Below are 25,767 nucleotides of genomic sequence, written 5' to 3' on the forward strand. Positions count from 1 at the left end.
TATTTTATAAAACATTTCAATTACTTGAAAACTATTAAAATTTTTTTTAATACCTCCTCATAAAACTTCATTGTCTTTAAAAGGTCATCTTTGGAAAATAAAGGAAATATAAGCCTGGTACCTTTTGTAGTGCTGCATCAATTTCCTTTTGTTCAAACTGCATGCGTAATAACTTTTGCTCTTCAATTCTTCTTTGTTCTTCTTCTTCTCTTGCCTTAGCCATTCGTTCAAATCTAGCTTTCATATTCACTTTATGAGTAAATGGAGCCTCACTTTTTTTTGCAGGCTTGATATCAACATCTTCTTCCTTTACAAAAATGGGCCAAGAATAAGAATTGTCTAAAAACCAACAAGAACTGAGATGTTAATAGTTCTGAAGACATCTAGGCACAAAATAATTAACATGTTTGGTTATGCCTATTTGCCATACTGCAGACATGGAGATTTTCACTATCCCCCAATTTGGGAAAGATGAAAGTTTCATTTGTGAACTGTTTTCTTAACTATTGGAATCCTTTTCTCCCAGTGTAAAGATCATACATTATCTCTGGAGTCCTGGTGTATTTATTTGCCCAACCAAATCTCAGTGCTTGTTGATAATGAGTAACAGAAAAGGGTGAGGATATGATACATTGTTAACAATTATTAAAATACTTCCTTCTCGTTAGAGTCTCCATATCACTCTTCACCCTACTACATAATACAGAAATGTAATTTCTGTTATTTCCCACTTCATGATTTCTTTCCTCCTTTGTTAATAACTGAGATGAATTCCATTCAACAAATAATTTATTGATGGGCAATGGCAAAGAATGTTTTCAGATAGAATAAACAGGAAGACAACTATTGAAAGAGGCAGTGGTGGAACTTGGGGAAATCATTGAGGTGAAGTATGGTTCTGAGTCAGTCTGTTTAGGGGTGAGAGCTGGAAGCCATGAAAATAAGGGGGTAATTTAAGAGCAGAATTTAAACTGTCAAATAGTGTGAGTCTGTAAAACCAATTTGGTGATGATGAGATCACTCACTGGCCTTTTGGTAGCAGTTTTAGTAGAGTGGGGTCTTATGGGTACAGTTAATCCATGGTTTCAAAAGTACTTTAGTTGTAGTCGACTCTTGGTTTCTAAACTACTTAGACTCTTGTGGGTCTATCTGGAAATGCCACCACTTATATTTCACTGTACTATGAGGAAATTGCTTCCAGGTACCACGTGCAACCAATAAAGGAAATTTTGAAACAAGCTGTAAAATAACTGCCTGTGTAAGAAAAATCTTGGTTCATCAATGTTTTACATTAGTTTGAGGTGTTGCATTGCAGCTCCAATGAATGTAGAAGGAGGAGTTAAAAGTAAGTTGGATAGTTTTTCTGGTTCTCCTGAATCAAATTTTTGTTTGATACTGGAAAGTGCTAGAACATCAGACACAACCAGAGACCTAATGGGTAAATTCTATTGTTAACGCCATTATTTAACCTTCTGTGGATAAACATAAAGCCTGACTACCATTATTGTTAGTGAACAGTGTTGATATGATTGTTTATTATTATATTTAAAAGATAGGGTAAAAAGTACATGTTAAACAATGGTTTGCTTGCTTAACAAGCAAAGTATTAAACTGCAGTTTTAATCTCAGCAGGCTTTTCTGAGACTTACATGGAAAGAAAAATGGACCTCCTTTTTCAGACTTAAACAGTTCATGTTATTCTTTGCTTACAAAATAAATCCTCAAGATAGGATATTTCAGCAGGCACAATAACTGCTATTCTGACTGAATCCCTCCTGGTTAATAACTTGCCTTCTGGATTTTTGGATAAAATTTTGTGTAGGGCTTCCCTGGTGGCACAGTGGTTGGGAGTCCGCCTGCCAATGCAGGGGACCACGGGTTCGTGCCCCGATCCGGGAGGATCCCACATAACGCGGAGCGGCTGGGCCCGTGAGCCATGGCCGCTGAGCCTGCGCGTCTGGAGCCTGTGCTCCACAACGGGAGAGGCCACAACAGTGAGAGGCCTGCGTACCAAAAAAAAAAAAAAAAGATTCTTCATAAGTTAACTGGGAGAAAGTTCATGAACAGTCTTTCAGTTATTGAGTACAGTTGCCTTTTGTTGAATCCCTGAAAAGCCAGGTTAAAAGTGTTTCCAGGAAATGAATCTACTAGGAGAGTCACGTTATAAATGGAATGATCTTTGTTCTAGAGTCTAGGTGCATTCTTAGCAGGGCATCGATACTCCCAGCATGTGGCTATTACAGGCAACCGAAATAGGCAATGAATTTGGGATAAAAACGCAAGGAATGGTTTTGGAGTGCACCTTGTAAAATCTAGATAGAATGTCAAACACACTAAGGAAATTAAGTGGTTTACCTACCAAATGTTAGTACAGGTTAAGGGCTACAGGAGCTGGGACGGAATTCTTAGATTAGGTAAGGTTACATGAATGAGTTAGGCCTTGAAAGGTGTCTGGAACATAAAGAGAAGGTATTTTCTAAAGGAGGAGAACAAATATCAGATGGGAGGGGAAGATCCTACTCTGGAAGTTGATTATACTCTGCCAAAACTATGCTAACACAGGATCTCGGTGACCCTTAATCTAGAGGGATATGATAGGAGGAATGTCAGGTTCTACACAGGAAACTCAATTTAGGACATCCTCATGGATTACAGAAGATCAGCCAGGTCCTAATCTCATATCCTTTTATACAAGAGTCAGTAATTAAAACCAGAAGCCACCTACCTCATTTATTTTACCTACAAATTTTATAGGACTAGGTATCACTGCTCTGAGGTTTCAGTACCTTTTTTAAAAAAATGGAAGCACATGCATGCTTATTTAAATTCTTTACCTTCTGTGATTTGTCTCTAAAGGATCAACTGATCTTATGGCCCATCCGTCCATTTAATGTTGGTGTTCTCCAGGGTTTTATCATTCACCTTCCAACTATTAACTCTCAAGATGGTTTTATCTACATCTATACTTTGAAACAATCTGTAGCTCCTGCCTCTTCCCTGAGCCCAGTACCTGTGTTTCAGACTGCCATTATCTTTCCAAATATAGCTCAAACTTCACAGGTCCAAAACAGTTTATTCACCCCTCCCTGACCTCCTGAATTCTCCGTAGCATCATCTAGTTTCCCTGGTAATCTTGAAGCAATGTTAGGCTTCTCAGCAACCACCTGCCTGTAACTCAGTTTTGTTAAAGTTGGGTCAATTTTTCTCCCTTGCCCCCAACTTCATGACCATCTTCCAGTTTATCCTCCATGATCCCAGGATTCTGTAAACATAAGCCTTTTATTACTCTGTCTTAAAACTGATTATTTGAGCTTCCCTGGTGGCGCAGTGGTTAAGAATCAGCCTGCCAATGCAGGGGACACGGGTTTGAGCCCTGGTCCGGGAAGATCGCACATGCCGCGGAGCAACTAAGCCCGTGCACCACTACTGAGCCTGCGCTCTAGAGCCCGCGAGCCACAACGACTGAGCACGCGTGCCACGAAGACCGTGCTCTGCAACAAGAGAAGCCACCGCAATAAGAAGCCTACGCACTGCAACGAAGAGTAGCTCCCACTTGCAACTAGAGAAAGCCCGCGCGCAGCAACAAAGACCCAATGCAGCCAAAAAAACCCTGATTATTAACATTGTTCCCGGATTATAGTGCCCATAAGGTTAAAAAGGCCCTTCAGCTAGCTACAACCTAGTTTTACAACATTTTATCCTATCACCTATTATATGAACCTTTCCTTTGCACCTATTTTCCACTCTGCCAGATAAAGTTTTACAACCTTCCTGTTGACTCACATTGTCCTTCCAATCTGGAATGCTTTCCCTTTTTAACTGAAACTTCTATTCAGCCTTCACATTCAGCTAAAATGTCATTTTCTCAGCCCTGTTAAACATCTCCTAGGAATACTGATTCCATACTACTTGATCCCATAACACTAAATACATAACTATCTTAGCACTTAATGACAATTTTAATTGTTTTCATCTCATTAGGCTGGATTTCTTGAAGGCATATTATATTCACTTTTATGTACCCAAAACTTAACATAGGGCCCAACATAGAAGATATTAAAAATAGCAATGGCATTAGTTTTTAGCTGTGACAAAATGGTTTATAACCCAGTCCCTAAGTCCTTATGTTTTTGTGTATGTTGCACTAAGTTCAGATGCATATCAATTTAATTGATATCTGGATGTTCTACAGCATCTCCATTTGTCTAGCTTGTGACCTCTCTTCCTACCAAACTCCTATGTTCCCCTATTACCTAGTATACCCAGTCACTTTGATTCCTCTCCACCACCATTTCCAAGCTAAGTCTTGCCAGTTTTGTATCCTACATACTTACCAGTCCTCTCCATTCCAGTTCTAGTTCAAATCCTCATGTTTCTCTGACCACCCTGTACAAAATTGTACCACATAATCTACAGTCTTTTACCCTGCTTTGTTAATCTCCATAGCTTTTATTTACTACCCAATCATTGTTTTCCATTCCCTGTCTCCTGCCCCACACCTGTTAGATTCTAAACACCATATGAGCAAGGACTGCAGGTTTATTCATCAATGTAGTCCCAGTGTCCAGAACAGTCTCCGGAACGTAGTAGGCTTTCAAATAATTTTTTAATGCATAAGTCTAAAGCCATCTTTAGCTTCAGCATGATCTTGCGATAAAGATGCCTATTTGATAATATCATTCCATGTTTTAAAAATCCCTTCATTGCACCCCAATAAAACAAAGTTCCTTAATATGGCATCTAAGATGGGTCATCTTGCCTGTGCTTGCGTCTTCATCATCTTTTGCTGTGCTTGCACTCTACTTGTCTCAGTAATAATGAATTGCTGATAGTCCTGGAATTTGCCCAGTTTCATCATTCTTTTTATTCACCAATCTCCTCTGAAGGCCCTCCCAAATTCCCATACCTGTTTTATAGCTAAATGTATGATGAAAATCAATTTTTAGAAGAATATATGTTAAATATAACATGGCAATTTTGACAGAATTAAGTTTTCCAGATCTTATTTAAACCAATATTCATAATCATGGAACTAGTCCTTAAGCTGGAATGGCCATTATAGGTCATCTAGTGAGTGCCTCCTTATTTCACATATGGAGGTACTTCAAATTCATGTCACCTGAATTCTGATTTAGGCTCTGCCACTGAATGATTGGCATGACTTTGAACATATCATATAGGCTTTGTTGGCCTCATCTTTAAGAAAGTAGGTATGAATCATCTCTGGAGTTTAATATACACTGGTTCTACTGAATCAAAGTAAAACTTGTGCCAATAAATATCTCTGAGCTATTTTTGCTAAAGTGAACCATTTGATGTTCACTGTAGGCTTTAATTCTTATAAAAGTCATTTTGGAAAAATGCTGGAGTAGGGAAATCTTTTCAAAGTCTCTTAAGATCTTAATGTGCTTTTGCTATTTAGTTCCAAGATTATTATATACACTGATGGTTAACTGTAAATTCCAACACTTATTTCAAAGTCAATGTTATTTCTGTTAAGTTCATCATCATTACTGAACTATAACTGTTAAATATAAAACAGTATACCTCATGAAAGTTTTCTGCTTCTCGCTCTTTAATTTCAAGATCAATTGCTCTTCTTCTTGCTCGTTCTTCTTCTATCTTTTTCTGTATTTGTTTTTCAGACAATTGTCCAATTTTTTCAAACTTGCTTTTTAGATTTTTAGCTTGAATAGAGCCACTCCTTTTCAATTTGATTAATTCTTCATATTCCCTGCTCAGTTCAAAGGTTTCATTTTCTTCTTCTTCCTTCAAAAAAATTAAGATTTTTATATATTAAATACCAGAAAATTAGTTTGTACAATAAACCATCCAGAAAGTTCACTATTTCTTATTTGAAGCCCAAACTAAATGTTAAATAACTTCCTCCCTAAACACAGTGCCTAAATTTACTAATTAAAAGTAGTGCTACAAATTTAAGACTGTAGATAACATCTTATTTCATTTAAAATGCTATTTAATTAGGGACTATGGCTCAAAACCTCATTAACATTCCATTATAACCTGCTAAAAGTAAAATATGTACACGATTAGCTTTTACTAGGAATTGTAGGAAGACCTTTGTTTAGGGGAAGGTAAAGAAAATTCAAAAAATACTGGGCTAGGAGTCAATAGTTCTGACTCTGATACTGTGTGGCCTTTTGCCTGGTCACTTAGTCCACTGGACATGATTTTTTCATCTCTATATAGAGCCACAGTATCTCTAAAATTCCTCCTGCCTTTGATTTGATGATAGTCAAAGTTAAATATTACTTTTAATAATTCAACTGAATTAAGCATTTCTACAGATATAGTCTGGTAAAATCCCTACATTTTGCTACATATCACTTGTATTCTCAATTTTATATTCTGCCAAGAAAGATGAGTCAACAAAAATTGGGTTTGAATTCTTTATACCATTTTATCTTGAATACCTTATTCAGGTTCCTTTCCCTTGTCTTTTACCTTGTCTTTCCCTTTTCTTTGTATACTTCGTACACTAAACCCTAATGGACTGGTAGAATATTGCAGTTATTCCTGGTACACTTCTCCTGCGGAAGACCTAGAGTTCTAGGCAGAGAGAAAAAAAAAAGGTGGGACTGGGCAGGGTGGGGTGCGGGAAGAGTCACAGTGGATGATGTTGACATGAGGCTTAATTTCTTGGTTCAACAAAGGGAAAAAAGAAAGTTTATTCCTTTATACTACCTCCACTTTTTGGTCTATGTGGGTGAAAATGGGCAACTCGTAAAATACCAGAAATTAACAAAGTTATGACGTCACATCATATCACAATGGTTCCCACATCACTCTGATCAAAATTAATGGTTGAACTAATCAGTTATGATCTATGTAATCTTGGAATTGGCATTCTACTTGTTTGAAAACTCCCAGACATAGTGGAGTGAGTCACTTAGCACCAGAATGTCAGACAATTACACACTGCCATATATGAATTAGATTACTTCCCAATAGTATTACTAAAATATATTCTAATTTACTTTGTTTTTCTAGACAGACAATTCATTTTCAGCTTCCTTTATAAAATAAATGCTATTACATTTTTTTTAAATTCTGAGGGTACACCTTGCAGTATTTTCCTACAGCATATTCATTATATTTTCTGATTAACTATATATTTATGCAGCATTTATTGTCTCTTGGTTGACCTGGGCAAGGAAGTAAATATCCCCACAGTCCCATTGCTCCAACCCATGACAAAGAGGCAACTTCTAAGAGATTGCGACCTCTGTGAAGGAACCCACTCGGTTCCTTGATCAGGAGTTGGCAAGGGGCCCCCACCAAGTCACCTACCAAACATGCCATATCACTGCTGATCCTACTTAGGCTGGGAAAGCCACTGCTCGCCTCACCCCAAGTAATGGGGTTGTGCACTCATCCCCGACACTGTTGTTCGTGTAGCTGCTAGGGCTCCCTGCCCAGCCGGAGGCCAAGGGTGATGGTGGAATGCTGGCCTCCTCCCTCACCCTCCCCACTTCTGCCTATGCAACTGGTTGGCCATCCAGATGGAGGGAAGCAGTGTTCAGGGTTAGGAAGGCGAAGGTTAGACAGGGTCCCAGGACATCAGGAGGTAGGAAGAGGGCTGCTGAGAGCCCACCATGAGGAAGCACGGAGACGTCACATGGAGTGGGTGAGCCAAGGCTCCGAGACTCCAGCGCAGGCTCCACTGTTCAACCAACTTTCAATTACAACACACACAAGTTCAAAGATAAACTTATTTAAAATTTCAAAGGCAACCTCAGAGCACTAAATCCTGTGTCCCTTCTGAGCATGGGGTCCTGTGAGGGCACAAGTTGCATGTTCATGAAGCTGGCCCTGTACAGTCTATAGGTATGTATGTGTATATATATATTCTTAAAATTATTTATTTATTTATTTTGGCTGTGTTGGGTCTTTGTTGCTGTGTGAGGGCTTTCTCTAGTTGCGGCGAGTGGGGGCTGCTCTTCGTTGCGGTGCGCGGGCTTCTCATTGTGGCTTCTCTTGTTGTGGAGCACAGGATCTAGGCGCGCGGGCTTCAGTAGTTGCGGCACACAGGCTTCAGTAGTTGTGGCTCGCGGGCTCTGAAGCGCAGGCTCAGTAGTTGTGGCGCACAGGCTTAGTTGCTCCGCAGCATGTGGGATCTTCCCGGACCAGGGCTCGAACCCGTGTCCCCTGCATTGGCAGGCTGATTCTTAACCACTACACCACCAGGGAAGTCCCTATATATGTATTTTTACAATTCATTTCAATGCTGGTGAAACCATACTAAGGTATTTAATAGTATCAAAATTCTATCTTAGAATAATTTAATAAAATACAGGCATAACTTGGAGATATTGGGAATTCAATTCCAGACCACTGTAATAAAGCGAATATCTTAATAAAGTGAGTCATGAATTTTTTGGTTTCCCAGTGCATATAAAAGTTATGTTTACACTATAGTCTATTAAGTGTGCAATAACATTATGTCTAAAAAAATAATGTACATACCTTAACTTTAAAATATTGCTAAAAACTGCTAACCATCACCTGAGCCTTCAGTGAGTTGTAATCTTTTTGCTGTTGGACAGTCTTTCCTCAGTGTTGATGGCTGCTGACTGATCAGGGTGTTAATTGCTGAGGCTGGGGCGGCTGTGGCAGTTTCTTAAAATAAGACAACAATGAAGTTTGCTGCATCAATTGACTCTTTCTTTTGTGAACGACGTCTCTGTAGCTTGCAATGCTCTTTGATAGCATTGTACCCGCTGTAGAATTTCTTTCAAAATTGGAGTCAGTCTTCTAAAACTTTGCTGGTGCTTTATCAACTAAGTTTATGTAATATTCTAAATCCTTTGCTGTCATTTTAACAATCTTCACAGCACCTTCACCAGGAGTAGCTTCCTCATCTCCCAGCCTTCATAGAACTGAAGAGAGTTAGGGCCTTGCTGTGAAGTGTTAAAATCACTTTCTTTTTTCATCCATAAGAAGCAACTCCTCATTCATTAGTTTTATCATGAGATTGCAGCAATTCATTCACATCTTCAGACTCCACTTCTAATTGTACTTCTCTTGCTATTTCCACCTCTGCACTTACTTCCTCCACTGAAGCCTTGAACTCCTCAAAGTCATCCATGAGGGTTGAAATCAACTTTTGCTAAACTCCTGTGAATTTGATATTTTGACCTCTTCCCGTGAATCACAAATATTCTTAATGGTACCTGGAATGTTGAATCCTTTCCAGAAGGTTTTTAATTGATTTTGTCCATATCCATCAGAGGAATCACGATCTATGGCAGCTATAGCCTTACAAAACGTATGTCTTCAATAATAAGACTTGAAAGTAGAAATTACTTCTTGATCCATGGGCTGCAGAATGGATTCTGTGCTAGCAGGCATGAAAACAACATTAATATCGTCACAAATCTCCATCACAGAGCTCTTGGGTGATCAGGTGCACTATTTTTTTTTAACATCTTTATTGGAATATAACTGCTTTACAATGGTGTGTTAGTTTCTGCTTTATAACAAAGTGAATTAGATATACATACATCCCCATATCTCCTCCCTCCTGCGTCTCCCTCCCACCATCCCTATCCGACCCCTCTAGGTGGTCACAAAGCACGGAGCTGATCTCCCTGTGCTATGCTGTTCCTTCCCACTAGCTATCTACTTTACATTAGGCAGTATACATAAGTCCATGCCACGCTCTCACTTCGTCCCAGCTTACCCTTCCCCCTCCGCGTGTCCTCAAGTCCATTCTCTACGTCAGCGTCTTTATTCCTGTCCTGCCCGTAAATTCTTCATAACCTTTTTTTTTCTTTTAGATTCCATACATATGTGTTAACAGATGGTATTTGTTTTTCTCTTTCTGACTTACTTCACTCTGTATGACAGACTGTAGGTCCATCCACCTCACTACAAATAACTCAATTTTGTTTCTTTTTATGGCTAAGTAATATTCCATTGTATATATGTGCCACATCTTTATCCATTCATCAGTTGATGGACACTTAGGTTGCTTCCATGTCCTGGCTATTGTAAATAGAGCTGCAATGAACATTATGGTACATGACTCTTTTTGAATTATGGTTTTATTGGGGTATATGCCCAGTAGTGGGATTGCTGGGTCGTATGTTAGTTCTATTTGTAGTTTTTTAAGGAACCTCCATACTGTTTCCATAGTGGCTGTATCAATTTACATTCCCACCAACAGTGCAAGAGGGTTTCCTTTTCTCCACACCCTCTCCAGCATTTATTGTTTGTAGATTTTTTGATGATGGCCATTCTAACCAGTGTGAGATGATACCTCATTGTAGTTTTGATTTGCATTTCTCTAATGATTACTGATGTTGAGCATTCTTTCATGTGTTTGTTGGCAATCTATATATCTTCTTCGGAGAAATGTCTATTTACGTCTTCTGCCCATTTTTGGATTGGATTGATTGCTTTTTTGATATTGAGCTGGATGAGCTGCTTGTAAATTTTGGAGATTAATCCTTTGTCAGTTGCTTCGTTTGCAAATATTTTCCCCCATTCTGAGGGTTGTCTTTTCGTCTTGTTTATAGTTTCCTTTGCTGTGCAAAAGCTTTTAAGTTTCATTAGGTCCCATTTGTTTATTTTTGTTTTTATTTCCATTTCTCTAGGAGGTGGGTCAAAAAGGATCTTGCTGTGATTTATGTCATAGAGTGTTCGGCCTATGTTTTCCTCTAAGAGTTTGATAGTATCTGGCCTTACATTTAGGTCTTTATTCCATTTTGAGTTTATTTTTGTGTATGGTGTTAGGGAGTGTTCTAATTTCATTCTTTTACATGTAGCTGTCCAGTTTTCCCAGAACCACTTATTGAAGAGGCTGTCTTTTCTCCATTGTATATTCTTGCTGCCTTTGTCAAAGATAAGGTGACCAGAGGTGCGTGGGTTTATCTCTGGGCTTTCTATCCTGTTCCATTGATCTATATTTCTGTTTTTGTGCCAGTACCATACTGTCTCGATTACAGTAGCTTTGTAGTATAGTCTGATGTCAGGGAGCCTGATTCCTCCAGCTCCGTTTTTCTTTCTCAAGATTACTTTGTCTATTCAGGGTCTTTTGTGTTACCATACAAATTGTGAAATTTTTTGTTCTAGTTCTGTGAAAAATGCCAGTGGTAGTTTGATAGGGACTGCATTGAATCTGTAGATTGCTTTGGGTAGTATAGTCATTTTCACAATGTTGATTCTTCCAGTCCAAAAACATGGTATATCTCTCCATCTGTTTGTATCATCTTTAATTTCTTTCATCAGTGTCTTATAGTTTTCTGCATACAGGTCTTTTGTCTCCTTGGGTTGGTTTATTCCTAGGTATTTTATTCTTTTTGCAGTGGTAAATGGGAGTGTTTCCTTAATTTCTCTGTGAGATTTTTCATCATTAGTGTATAGGAATGCCAGAGATTTCTGTGTATTAATTTTGTATCCTGCTACTTTACCAAATTCATTGATTAGCTCTAGTAGTTTTCTGGTAGCATCTCTAGGATTCTCTATGTTTAGCATCATGTCATCTGCAAACAGTGACAGGTTTACTTTTCTTTTCCGATTTGGATTCCTTTTATTTATTTTTCTTCTCTGATTGCTGTGGGTAAAACTTCCAAAACTATGTTGAATAACAGTGGTGAGAGTGGGCAACCTTGTCTTGTTCCTGATCTTAGTGGAAATGGTTTCAGTTTTTCACCATTGAGAACAATGTTGGCTGTGGGTTTGTCATATGTGGCCTTTATTATGTTGAGATAAGTTCCCTCTATGCCTACTTTCTGGAGGGTTTTTATCATAAACAGGTACTTAATTTTGTCAAAAGCTTTTTCTACATCTATTGAGATGATCATATGGTTTTCATTCTTCAGTTTGTTAGTATGGTGTATCACATTGATTGGTTTGCGTATATTGAAGAATCCTTGCATTCCTAGGATAAACCCCACTTGATCAATGGTGTATGATCCTTTTAATGTGCTGTTGGATTCTGTTTGCTAGTATTTTGTTGAGGATTTTTGCATCTATGTTCATCAGTGATATTGGCCTGTAGTTTTCTTTCTTTGTGACATCTTTGTCTGGTTTTGGTATCAGGGTGATAGTGGCCTTGTAGAATGAGTTTGGGAGTGTTCCTCCCTCTGCTATATTTTGGAAGAGTTTGAGAAGGATAGGTGTTGGCTCTTCTCTAAATGTTTGATAGAATTCGCCTGTGAAGCCATTTGGTCCTGGGCTTTTGTTTGTTTGAAGACTTTTAATCACAGTCTCAATTTCAGTGCTTGTGATTGGTCTGTTCATATTTTCTATTTCTTCCTGGTTCAGTCTCGGAAGGTTGTGCTTTTCTAAGAATTTGTCCATTTATTCCCAGTTGTCCATTTTATTAGCATATAGTTGCTTGTAGTAATCTCTCATGATCCTTTGTATTTCTGCAGTGTCATTTGTTACATCTCTTTTTTTCTTTTTTTTCCCCATACGCAGGCCTCTCACCACTGTGGCCCTTCCCGCTGCGGAGCACAGCTTCTGGATGCGCAGGCTCAGTGGCCATGGCTCATGGGCCCAGCTGCTCCACCGCACGCGGGATCCTCCCGGACCGGGGCACGAACCCGCATCCCCTGCATTGGCAGGTGGACTCTCAACCACTGCACCACCACGGAAGCCCTCATTTTTCATTTCTAATTCTATTGATTTGAGTCTTCTCCCTTTTTTTCTTGATGAATCTGGCTAATGGTTTATTAATTTTATCTTCTCAAAGAACCAGCTTTTAGTTTTATTGATCTTTGCTATTGTTTCCTTCATTTATTTCTGATCTTCATGTTTCCTTCATTTATTTCTGATCTTCTGATCTTCATGATTTCTTTCCTTCTGCTAACTTTGGCGTTTTTTTCTTCTTTCTCTAATTGCATTAGGTGTAAGGTTAGGTTGTTTATTTGAGATGTTTCTTGTTTCTTAAGGTAGGATTGTATTGCTATAAACTTCCCTCTTAGAACTGCTTTTGTTGCATCCCATAGGTTTTGGGTTGTTGGCTTTCATTGTCATTTGTTTCTAGGTATTCTTTGATATTGTCTTTGATTTTTTCAGTGATCTCTTGGTTATTAAGTAGTGTATTGTTTAGCCTCCATGTGTTTGTATTTTTTACAGAGTTTTTCCTCTAATTGATATCTAGTCTCATAGCATGTGGTCGGAAAAGATACTTTATACGATTTCAGTTTTCTTAAATTTTCTTAAGGCTTGATTTGTGACCCAAGATATGACCTATCCTGGAGAATGTTCCATGAGCACTTGAGAAGAAAGTGTATTCTGTTGTTTTTGGATGGAATGTCCAATAAATATCAATTAAGTCCATCTTGTTTAATGTATCATTTAAAGCTTGTGTTTCCTTATTTATTTTCATTTTGGATGATCTGTCCATTGGTGAAAGTGGGGTGTTAAAGTCCCCTACTATGATTGTGTTACTGTAGATTTTCCCTTTTATGGCTGTTAGCCTTTGCCTTATGTAGTGAGGTGCTCCTATGTTGGGTGCATAAATATTTACAATTGTTACATCTTCTTCTTGGATTGATCCCTTGATCATTATGTAATGTCCTTTACTATCTCTTGTAATAGTCTTTATTTTAAAGTTTATTTTTTCTGATATGAGAATTGCTACTCCAGCTTCCTTTTGATTTCCATTTGCATGGAATATCTTTTTCCATCCCCTAACTTTCAGTCTGTATGTGTCCTTAGGTCTGAAGTGGGTCTCTTGTTGACAGCATATATATGGGTCTTGTTTTTGTATCCATTCAGCCAGTCTGAGTCTTTTGGTTGGAGCATTTAATCCATTTACATTTAAGGTAATTATCGATATGTATGTTCCTATTACCATTTTCTTAATTGTTTTGGGTTTGTTATTGTATATCTTTTCCTTTTCTTGTGTTTCCTGCCTAGAGAAGTTTCTTTCAGGTGCACTATTAATGAGCAGTAATATTTTAAAGGAATCATTTTTTCTGAGCAGTAGGTCTTAACAGTGGGCTTTAAATATTCAGTAACCAGGTTGTGAATAGATTGCTATATCTAGGTTCTCTGTTCCATTTATAGAGCACTGGCAGAGTAGATTTAGCAGAATTCTCAAGGACCCTAGGATTTTCAGAATGGTAAATAAGCATTGGCTTCAACTTAAAGTCACCAGCTATGTTTTAGCCTATAACAAGAGAGTCAGCCTGTCTTTTGAAGCTTTGAAGCCAGACATTGACTTCTCCTCTCTAGCTAAAAAAGTCCTAGATGGCATCTTCTTCCAATACAAGCCTGTTTGTCTACATTGAAAATCTATTGTTTAGTGTAGCCACCTTCGTTTTGATTATCTTAGATCTTCTGCATAACTTCTGCAGCCTCTACAACAGCACTTGCTGTTTCATCTTGCACTTTTTTGTTATGGAGGTGGCTTCTTTCCTTAAACTTCAAGAAGCAACCTCTGGTAGCTTCAGACTTTTCTTCTGCAGCTTCCTCATCTCTCAGTCTTCATAGAATTGAAGAGAGTTAGGGCCTTGCTCTGGAGTAGGCTTTGGCTTAAGGGAATGTTGTGGCTTATATGACCTTCTATCCAGACCACTAAAACTTTTTCTACATCGACAGTAAGGCTGTTCCACTTTCTTATCATTTGTGTGTTCACTGGAGTAGCACTTTTAATTTCCTTCAAGAACTTTTCCTTTGCATTCACATCTTGGCTTATGGTTTGGCCCAAGAGGCCTAGATTTTGGCCTATCTCAGCTTTCGACGTTCCTTCCTCACTAAGCTTAATCTTGCTAGCTTAATTTAAAGTGAGACAAATCGCTTCTTGGCCAAGTGTAAAGTGAGAGATGTGCGACTCTTACCTTCACTTAAACACTCAGAGACCATTAATTGGCCTAATTTCAATACTACTGTGTAAGGGAACAGGTAGGCCCGAAGAGAGGGAAAGAGATGGGCAAACAGCCAGTCAGTGAAGCAGTCAGAACATACACACTTATCGATGAAGTTTACCATCTTATATGGGAGCAGTTTGTGGTGCCCCCAAACAACTACAATAGTAAGAATGAAGATCACTGATCACAGATCACCATAACAAATATAATAATAATGAAAAAGTTTGAAATATTGAGAGAATTACCAAAATGTGACACAGAGACACAAAGTGAGCAAATGCAGTTGGAAAAATGGTGGCAACAGACTTGCTCCATGCAGGGTTGCCACAGACCTTCAATTTGTAAAAAGTGCAGTACCTGCAAAGTGCAATAAAGTGAAGCACAATGAAATGCAGTATGCCTGTAAAATTATTCAAAGACTTGCCAAACTGATGTTCCTATTAGCATCCATGGTACTCTTATAGTTTTTTCTTATTTTGATTACCAGCTTAATTCTGTTTCAAGGAAAATAAGTATAACTGGGTATATTAAGTACTCTAGAGTGACAGTTCTCAATCATGGTGTAATCTCACACAATTGTGAGGTATATAGGAAGAAATATTTACTTACATACTACAGTAATATCTCAGTCACTTGGAATCTCATATATTTTTCAAACTAGCAAGAAGGAGTAGAGTTATAGCAGGCTGGAAAGGTACACTCAACTATGCTGAAACTTGTACCACGTGCCTCATAGGAGTGTCCTTTATGTAAAAATAATACTTAGATAGTTATTGTAAGGTAATGCATGTGAAATACTGAGATTACTAAATATTTGTGGAATAAAAATGGACACTTCTTAAAGTCTTACCTCTCCCATTTCTTGTCTCAGTTGTTCAAATTCCTGTTTTTCCATCTCTAGCTTATGCTTCCGTTCCTCCTCTGTTCGTCGTCTTTCTTCTTCCATTTTTTGTTTTAATAATTCTTCAAAATTAATTTCTAGTTTTCCAGGTGTAAGAGATTCTTGAGAGATTGTTTTATACATCTCTGGGGAGTCATCATCTACTACCTATTTAAAATAATTCTTTTATCACTCTTGCCAGAGTTATACATACTACAAAGGGAATATTTCTTGAATAGAAAGGTTTCACATTGAACTAAAAACCAAAAATTCTCTTTAAAAGTATAAAACAATAAACAAGAAGGCATTATTAGAAACTGTAAGACTAAAGTATTTTGTAGTAACAGAGAAAATGGTGACCATAAAGTCTCCATTCCAGTGAACACAAATAAATACTTTGACTTTATACTATGAGTAATTTGAATTAGACATTAAGATGTTCTAACAACAAAACTTTTTTTAATTAAAAAAATTAAAAAGATGTTCTAATATTGGGAAAATGTTTTAATTGGATTAAAATGAACCTCCATTCTGGTAATTAAAATAGAGCATTTCAGTTAAATCATGGTTTTTACCTGAATGAGTTAGATATCATGACCCCTTCATAATCAGGCAAAAATCAGTTAATGCTGTGATTTTACTGTGCTGATTTATTTACTGTCAGGCTAATTAAAAATAAATAATAATAGTTAATACTTATAGCTGCCAGGTACAATTCTAAGCACTTTACGTGTATTGACTTATTTTTCTGTAACCCTGTGAAGTAGGTGTTATTAATATCCCCATTTTATAGATGAGGAAACTGAGGCACTAAAAAGTAACTTGTCCAAAGTCAACACAAATACTATGTGGAAAAGGTGAAATTCCAAACTTTAAAAGTCTTTCTAATAAAATTATAAATAACTATTTAGACTACCTCTTTGTAATTTCATGAATTACATGTCTAACTGCCATTTAGTTATGACCTTGGGCAAGTTACATAGCCTCTCTAAATCTGAGTTTCCTTATCTGTGACAACTTTCATAGAGTTGTCATGAGAATTACATAAAGTTTGGAAACACTTTGCAGTGTGTCTGACACTATGGTAAGCTCCTAAATAGCAGTTTTATTATTACAATATCATTCCCTGTATATAGGCAATCTCTAAATTGCAAATAGAAACTCTGCCTTTAAATCATTGACTTGGAATACATTTTGCCATGAAAAGCAATGACCTAATTCTAACCCCTGAAAGTATATACATAAACCTCTCACTTGAATTGTGTCCCTGTGGCTGAACTAGACACAGGAGTAAGAGAGGTAAAGAGTAATTATTATTTGTTCCAAGTTTTATATATGACAGGCTTTACCACAGAACCAGTTCAACTCAGAAATAATGTTTATATGGTCTCAAAATCCACAGATTGCCAAAAAATTTTTTATTAATATATGAGTTAACTGAGCAATAATATGAAATGACAATACTTGGCCCTAGGTAAGAAAACAACATAAATGAAGGAAAAAGTTTCTCTTTCCTTTCCTGATATAGAAATGTCTTTAGGAAACCAGAGTCTTGGTTTAATGCCATTTTCCTTCCCTGCACTTTTTCCACTAGTGAGTCATGATAAAACGGCAGATTTGGCCTAAAAATCTGCTCCCAGGACTAGATTTCCTGATCTTCACAGCTACTTCTTATCTACCACTTCTGAACCAGCTGATTCTCCAGAAATTAAGTGCTCTCAGAATGTTTGTAGGGTTTCTGTGTAGAAACCATTTGTGAATCAAGGATTACCTAATAAGATAGTATTAATATCACTTATTCCAACTTAGCCATAAAAAAGAACAAAATAATGCCATTTGCAGCAACATGGATGTAACTACAGATTATCATACTAAGTGAAGTCAGAAAGAGAAAGACAAATACCATATTTGTGGAATCTAAAATATGGCTCAAATGAACCTATCTACAAAACAGAAACAGACTCACAGACATAGAGAACAGACTTGTGGTTGCCAAGGGGGAGGTGGGTGGGGGAGGGAAGGACTGGGAGTGTGGAATTAGCAGATGTGAACTATTATATATAGGATGGATAAACAACAAGGTCCTACTGTATAGCACAGGGAACTATATTCAATATCCTGTGATAAGCCATAATGGAAAGGAATATTAAAAAGAAGAATGTATAAATGTGTATAACTGAGTCACTATGCTGTAGAGCAGAGATTGGCACAGCATTGTAAATCAACTCTACTTCAATAAAAAATAATAATAAAATAAATCACTTATTCCACAAGCATTTACAGGAAGTTTGTTACACTAGAATGCACTGTGCCATGTGCTTTTTTTTTCCTAAGTCCAAGCACCATCTTTTTCTTTTTTTTTGGCTGCATTGGGTCTTCGTTGCTGTGCGTGGGCATCCTCTAGTTGTGGTGAGCAGGGGCTACTCTTCGTTGCGGTGAGCGGGCTACTCATTGCAGTGGCTCCTCTTGTTGCAGAGCATGGGCTCTAGGCATGTGGGCTTCCTTAGTTGCAGCACATGGGCTCAGTAGTTGCCACACGCGGGCCCTAGAGTGCGCGGGCTTCAGTGAAGTCCCGTGTCATGTGCTTGATGTGGTCTTAGCCTCACTGAGTGAGGAAGATGGCCATAAGCCACAACAATACAGCGCTAGTGCTATGCTAGGGGAGCACTAAATGCTCTAAGAATACATGAAAGGAACACCTTTCTGGAACTTGTATTAGCAGGAAAGGCTTCCAGAGGAAATGGAATATATGAATAGGAGATAGCTCAGCACAGGGAAAAGAGAGAGAGACACGTTTCATATAGCATTTATGAAGTTCCAGAGATGAGAGCATAGCGTTTTGAAGAAATGGAAAGAAATTTAGTATGTCTGGAACAAACATGGCAGATTAAGGAAGACTCAAGAGGGACTTCCTTGGTGGCGCAGTGGTTAAGAATCTGCCTGCCAATGCAGGGGACATGGGTTCGAGCCCTGGTCCAGGAAGATCCCACATGCCATGGAGCAACTAAGCCTGTGCGCCACAACTACTGAGCCTGCGCTCTAGAGCCTGCGAGCCACAACTACTGAAGCCCGTGTGCCTAGAGCCCGTGCTCTGCAACAAGAGAAGCCACCGCAATGAGAAGCCCGCTCACCGCAACAAAGAGTAGCCCCCACTCGCCGCAACTAGAAAAAGCCTGCATGCAGCAACAAAGACCCAATGCAGCCAAAAATAAATAAATATATTTATTTAAAAAAAAAAAAGGAAGAATCAAGAAATGAAACTGGAGAAAATACTAGGGCAAGATTATAAAGAAATTTATTTAAAAATTTTAGTGTTTGGATTTTTGTTTTAAGGGACGTGGAAAATTTTTAAGCAAAATAGTAACAATCAAATGTACTTTTTTTTTTTTTTTTTAAGAAAGACCACTTCTGGCTTTATAGGAAAGAATGGATTATAGGCAAGAAAGCAAATTAATTAGGAGTTGGCCTCAGGCAAGGGATAACAGTGACCTGCATTATAGTAGTGGTAGTGGGAAATGGGGGAAAACTGATCAATTTTTAGAGTGATATAGGAAATGAGACAGTGAATGACTGGATGTGAGGCATGAACGAGAGGTGGAAGTGCTTAAGGCCCACAGGTTTCTGATTTGAGCATCTGGGTGGGTGATGAAGCCAAATAAACACTTGGATATATCTGTCTGAAGCTCACCCAGACACAGGAAGAAAACCAGGTCATGATATCATCGAAGCCAATTAAAATGTTTCAGGAAGGGGATGCAGCGTTCACATGTTAACTTACTTAAAAAAAAGTTTGTCAGGTAACTGTACATTTAACAAACATTGAAATGGTATAGGGGCTTCCCTGGATTCTGTGGTTAAGAATCCGCCTGCCAATGCAGGGGACACGGGTTTGACCCCTCGTCCGGGAAGATCCCACATGCCCCAGAGCAACTAAGCCCATGCTCCACAACTACTGAGCCTATGCTCTAGGGCCCGCGAGCGAGAACTACTGAAGCCCATGTGCCTAGAGCCCGTGCTCCACAACAAGAAAAGCCACCACAGTGAGAAGCCCGTGTAGAGTAGCCTCTGATCTCCACAACTAGAGAAAGCTCGTGCACAGCAATGAAGACCCAACGCAGCCAAAATAAATAAATAAATATTTTAAAAATGGTATAAGAAGTATAACTTTGTAACAGAGTTAAGTTTAGTAGCAATATCCAGAGTGATGGTAAGCATTTTGGAGAGTTAACTAATTGTGATTAAATGGCTTTGATCATTTAATACATCCCAGATGGGATGGATACTGGAAAGAAAGGAGGAAAAGAAGGAAGGAGTGAGGGAGGGAAGGAGAAGAGAATGGAGAGGAGGGAAGGAAAGGTGGGGGTAGGAACCCCGCTCCCTCCTCGCTTAGATACTTAGTTCTGGAAAACATGCCTTCCCAGAGAAGGAAGATAACATACACTCCTCTATGCTAGGCATAGCAATTTAATCAGAAACTTTTCAACACTATAATGAAGCAAACACCTTTAACTGACAGTGTTATGCCATAGAAGACTTTAATAACTTATATGCCATCCCTACTTTTGGCATATAAGTTCAGAAATAATAGGGTATTCCCCAAAGTTGAATGATTTCTCATACTGAATCCCAATGGCCTCCTCCAGTCACATTCTATCTTACCATGCTTCTCCTTGCTTCAGCAAATGCCTTCTTTTCTTCCTCTATTCTTCTTCTGGCTTCTTCTTCTGCTTTCCTTTTTTCATCTTCTCTCCTTTGTCTTTCTATTTCTTCAAAACTGAGTTTGAGTTTACCAGGGCGGTACCCTTTAAAAATGTTTTCTGTGTCTTGGTTTTCCTCCTCTTCATTTACCTAACGAAGAAACAACTCACTACTAAAAACTGGGATTAATCAAAGACAGGAATGAATTATAAATCAAAAGGCACAGACTCAGCCACCTTACACAGAAATGTTTCTTTGTTCTAGTATTCTTGACCAAAATCCCCTTCCTTTATAACGTCTCATATGATTTAAAAAATCAAATTTGGAAAAATTCCAAATAAAGATGTACTCAAGTTAAATAAAACTTCTCAAGCAAGTCAAATTTTTAAATGGATAAGATTAATTGTTTAAAATTCTTAAGGAATCATTTAAAAGTTTTACTAAACATTAACTCTCCCAGAACAAACATAAAACACGTGTGTGGACTTACTAGAGAAAGGACTTGAGGACACAGCGAGGGGGAAGGGTAAGCTGGGACAAAGTGAGAGAGTAGCATGGACATATATACACTACCAAACGTAAAATAGATAGCTAGTGGGAAGCAGCCGCATAGCACAGGAAGATCAGCTCGGTGCTTTGTGACCACCTGGAGGGGTGGGATAGGGAGGGTGGGAGGGAGGGAGACGCAAGAGGGAAGAGATATGGGAACATATATGTATAACTGATTCACTTTGTTATAAAGCAGAAACTAACACACCATTGTAAAGCAATTATACTCCAATAAAGATGTTAAAATAAATAAATAAATAAATAAAAGTAACACCAACACACAGATGTGGGTCCTACTCAGTTTAAGATATGGAATGTTTCCAGTACTCTTGAAGGTCTTTGTGTATCCTTCAAGAGCCCATCCACCTTTTGCTGGCTTTTCAGAGGAAACTAATATGCTTAATTTTGTGTTTGTTATTCTTTTGCTTTGTTTGAATATGTAAAAATTTGTTCAGTGTTGCAGCTTTTGAATTTTACATATAAGAAATTATACTGTACGTGGTCCTATTGACTTACAGTTTTGCTGAATCTTGTAGTTTTTTGTGAGATTTATCTGTGTCGATGGGGCTACCTGTAGTTAATTATTTTCTATTGCTGTATAGTATTTCATTGATTAAAAATTCTACAATTTATCTTCCAAAAAAAATAAAAGTGTGTGTGTGTGTACTTAAATTGAGGTTCAAGTATACACACACTGAGTCTCTTACATAATAAAATAAAGTTCTCATTCTGTAATTTTCATGGATTTTTTTTACTATGAACTACGGTTATTAAATGTATAAAACATTATCTGGAACTATTTTACATACAATTCAAATTTTATGATTTTATAATTAAAATTCTAATGTAATGCTAATTAAATTAATTAAATACTCACTGAAATTTATGATTTGATTAATTAATGATATTTCTATGTCTTTTCACTAGATTGACCACCAGTGATATCTAAAATGTGTAGGTATTATCCAACTGTAACTACCCAAAATATTGGGTTGGCCAAAAAGTTTGTTTGGGTTTTTCCATTACATTTTACAGAAAAACCCAAACGAAATTTGGCCAACCCAATAACAACATTTTCAAACAAACATCTAGAAAATTAAAATTTTGGAGATATAGACCTCAGAACATCATTAATGAAAACTGATCAAGAAAGTCTGAAAGTTTAAAAAATTACATATGTTCCATTCTTAAATTCTTGCAATAAGATTTGGAATCAGTGTTTTCTTATTTCAATTTTATTTTTTGTTGTTAAATCTGTTACTATAATAATAGCAGTTAACATTTTTAAAGCACGTATTGGGAATTCCCTGGCGGTTTAGTGGTTGGGACTCCACGCTTCCATTGCAGGAGGCATGGGTTCAATCCCTGGTCAGGGAACTAAGATCCCAAAAGCTGTGCTGCGAGGTCAAAAATAATAATAATAAAAAGATAAAAATACATAATAAATAAATAAATGAAACACTTATTATATGCCAAACACTACTCTAACTGCTTTCTATATTAACTCATTTAATGATTTAAGAAGTAGGCACAATTATTTTCACCATTTTACAAATGAGGAAACTAAGATGTAGAGAGGTTCAATAACTTGTCCATGGGTACACAATAAAGGTTAGATATCTGAATCCAGGCAGTCTGGCTCCAAAATCCATGCTCTTAAGCACTTAGATTATATACATTACACATATATATATATCTATATATATATTCAGTATATATATATATATATATATATATATATACTGACACTAAGTGTACACTTATGATTAGACTTGAAAGTGCGCTGCACCATGCTATTAAACACATTGCAGGCTGAGCTAACAGATGAAGAGAAATTAGATTTGTTGAATAATTATTTTGTATGTTTACAACAATTTATAAAAATAAAAATTTAAGGCATATTAGGTAAAATATCCCAAAATGAAAGCTAGAAAATAATATAAATGCATGTTATATATGGAATATGTATACAGTTTCAAAATCAGACCCTTGTATATAGAAAATCTCCTTAAATTTATAGCAATGAACCTTATCTAAAGCCAGCTACCTCCCTTAATATTAAATGTTTTATATATAACATTTGTATAACATATTATACATATAATATATAATTTGTATAATATAATATATAAATGTTATGTATCATAATATAATTATGTATTATAATATCATATATAAATGTTACATATATATCAGTTTGTTTTACCATTTGCCGCCTTGCTTCTTCAAAAGCACGCCTCTCTTCTTCTAAACGTTTTCTTGCTTCCTCCTCAGCTTGCTTCCTTCGGTTTTCTTGTCTTTGTCTTTCCAATTCTTCAAAAGTCAGTTTCAATTTTCCAGGAGAAAGTGACTCTTTCTTTGCCTCACTTTCCAGTTCATCGTCCTAAGAAAACATAATGAAAACCTGTTAATCATAAAGGGATATGCTGCTAACCAACTTAACTGCTTTTATTTGTTCTTTATTAAAAAAAATTACCATGACCAATGAAAGACACTTTGCTTCCTTGAGAGACCGACGTTGTTCTTCATATCTTATATCTTCTTCATACTTGACCCTTTCCTTTTCTTCTTGTTCTTTTTCTAGATCTTCGAAATTCTTTTTCATTTTTCCAGATGTTTTGTGTGATTTGACAGGTACCACTGTTACAAGCAGTGAATCATCTCCTTCCTAATTTATAAAATAGATAATTAGCATATTTCTTCCTAATCAAAATTTAGGTTTCATGGGACTTCCATCATTGGTGAATTTCATTACATTGCCATCAATGTTATGAAGAACAAAAATTAATATTTTTAACAGATTTCTATTAAATAGCTCTTTCTCTGAATTCATTGTACATGATGAGTCAATCTTATTGAAATCCACTGCTGACAGGGTTCAAGAAGCATCTTTTTTCCTAGAAGATGGTGTTAATACAGCTGTTTGGATAAAATTGCGTGAAATTATCTGAATTTCACTATCCGTGCACTCATCCCACAAAAGGTAATGTGCATGTGAGCATACTCTAAATCAATTTGATGGTGGATGGCTTCAGTTTAAACACACAAGAAAGGTTTCTGTGTTTGATTTTTCTCTCCATGCAAGTTTTTAAATACTTAATAAAACTAACATTTTAGCAAGGAAAAAACCTCCAGTATTTCCAAGTGATTTAGAAAACATTTATATTATGGACAAAACTCTTTGGCCTTTGGTCCTATTCAAATATTCTTAAACTTGTTTTTAAAATCCATTTTAATTAGTTCTATTACATCATCTGTTACTGCCTTTGAACTTTTTTCAAAAACAAAGAATTGTAATATGTAACACATGCCCCCTAAAATAAAACTGCTTCCAATTTATGTGGCTGTAGTTTTAGGCACACCATCAAATTGATTGGTCTTTAACTTTCTCTGTTAGATAAAAAGAGATAACTAAAATTTTTGTGGTTTGAACATTCCTTCATGGTAATAGATTCTGTACTCTCTGCTAGTATGTGATAAGCAAAACAAACTATCAGGAACTCTGAGGAAAGAAGACAGATATAAAAAGAAAACTGCCTTTTTCAAATGTTAGCTTTCAACAATCTCAACTATTAGTAACAGTTCAAGAAATATACAGCCTTGGCAGAGTATCTCAAATTGAGACTTATGTCTCTAACCATGAAAGCAAAAACATACTTTTCTTTAAAAACACTAAGCTATAGCGTTTGAAAGTGCAAAAGTATGATCTTGCTTTGCAAAATATTTTTGTCCTTGTTGTTGTTGCTATATTTATAATTAAAAAACTCTTAAGTTTTTTAATTGAAAGATTATTTGTGAATCAGATAATTTTAGGTGAATGTTTCATTAAAGGAAATGTCCATTTACCTCTGATGCTGATTCAGTTCCCGTATTGTTTATGTCCTCAATCTATTGGATAAGAATTTTATATCATTACATTACATCCGATTTCTGCTTTTTGTTTTAAACATACAACTGAAAAGTATTAGTTGTGATTTATGGTAAATTTCAAAATTTAGCATTCTGAAGTATTTTTATGTTGCTCCAAATTAGCCAATTATGTCCTTTTAAATAGAGGTTAAACTTTATATTAATTTTTGCATTTTGATATCACTATCTAGGGAACAACATATTAAGAAAAAATTAAAATAAAGCCTACCTTTGTAATTCTGGAATTTGAATAATGGACCAAACTCTTATAATCTGGCTGTGAGCTTACAACCAGCAGTTATTAATTAAGCAATTTAAATGGAGCTACAGAAACATTTCCCCATTCTCTCTCTGCCACAGCGAAAGGAAAACCTATCATTAGCAATCAGATAATCATCATGACTATATTTTATAATATAAATAGATGGCAAAAATATAATTGACACAATAATAAAGCACAGTAAAAGGTGTAGGCTTTCACATGGCTAGTGTAGAAGGGAAAATAATTCTGGAAATCATAATTGTTTACTCTATATTTTGACAGATCTAGGTAGGAAAGGCCCTCATTCAAAAAGAGGGAGCTCAATTTGGCCATTAAGATTGGCTTGAGGGGCAGGCTAATGTACAATACATAACAGAGTGAGAAATGACAGAAAGGTGATTTAAATAACACAATGTTTGAGATCTCAGGAAAAGGAGACATAAGCAACAGGAAAATGGAAACAGTTAGAAAGTAAAAATTCAGATTGTTTATTGTTTTAATTTGATTTTTAACACCAGTGAAAGAGCTGGAAGTAGTTTGTTCCTCACTCAGTCTAAGGGAATTCTGCTGTACCTTGTCTCATACTAGGAACTGGGCTGGCTAACTCCCTGTTCTCTCATCAT

At 36.8% G+C, this 25,767-nt stretch overlaps 2 protein-coding genes across 16 annotated transcripts in view; one reads left to right on the forward strand and one right to left on the reverse strand.

Annotated features, from left to right (window-relative positions):
* FUBP1 (far upstream element binding protein 1) overlaps positions 1-24,851 on the forward strand; it is a 60,470-nt gene extending 35,619 nt beyond the window's left edge. For 12 of the 13 annotated variants that reach the window (XM_089920604.1, XM_089920613.1, XM_089920630.1 and 9 more), the window contains one exon: positions 12,448-24,851. In XM_089920604.1, coding sequence (XP_089776730.1) covers positions 12,448-12,694 — 247 coding nt within the window. In that variant the 3' untranslated portion in view covers positions 12,695-24,851. Of the gene's footprint in view, positions 1-285; positions 1,946-12,447 lie in introns of those variants that run through there. The other variant, XM_022581007.3, reaches the window with a different exon arrangement.
* Positions 1-25,767, reverse strand: part of NEXN (nexilin F-actin binding protein) — a 71,426-nt gene that overhangs the window by 6,234 nt on the left and 39,425 nt on the right. For 2 of the 3 annotated variants that reach the window (XM_089920705.1, XM_022581026.3), the window contains exons 5-11: positions 24,820-24,861; positions 23,450-23,641; positions 23,180-23,356; positions 20,386-20,574; positions 15,697-15,894; positions 5,548-5,769; positions 122-307 (exon numbers count right to left, since the gene is read on the reverse strand). In XM_089920705.1, the coding sequence (XP_089776831.1) occupies positions 122-307; positions 5,548-5,769; positions 15,697-15,894; positions 20,386-20,574; positions 23,180-23,356; positions 23,450-23,641; positions 24,820-24,861 (1,206 nt within the window). The remainder of the gene's footprint in view (positions 1-121; positions 308-5,547; positions 5,770-15,696; positions 15,895-20,385; positions 20,575-23,179; positions 23,357-23,449; positions 23,642-24,819; positions 24,862-25,767) is intronic. The other variant, XM_089920712.1, reaches the window with a different exon arrangement.

This window comes from Delphinapterus leucas, chromosome 1, assembly GCF_059928025.1.
Source record: "Delphinapterus leucas isolate spDelLeu-1000000601 "Yukka" chromosome 1, BTC_Dleu_Yukka2, whole genome shotgun sequence".
Taxonomy (NCBI): domain Eukaryota; kingdom Metazoa; phylum Chordata; class Mammalia; order Artiodactyla; family Monodontidae; genus Delphinapterus; species Delphinapterus leucas.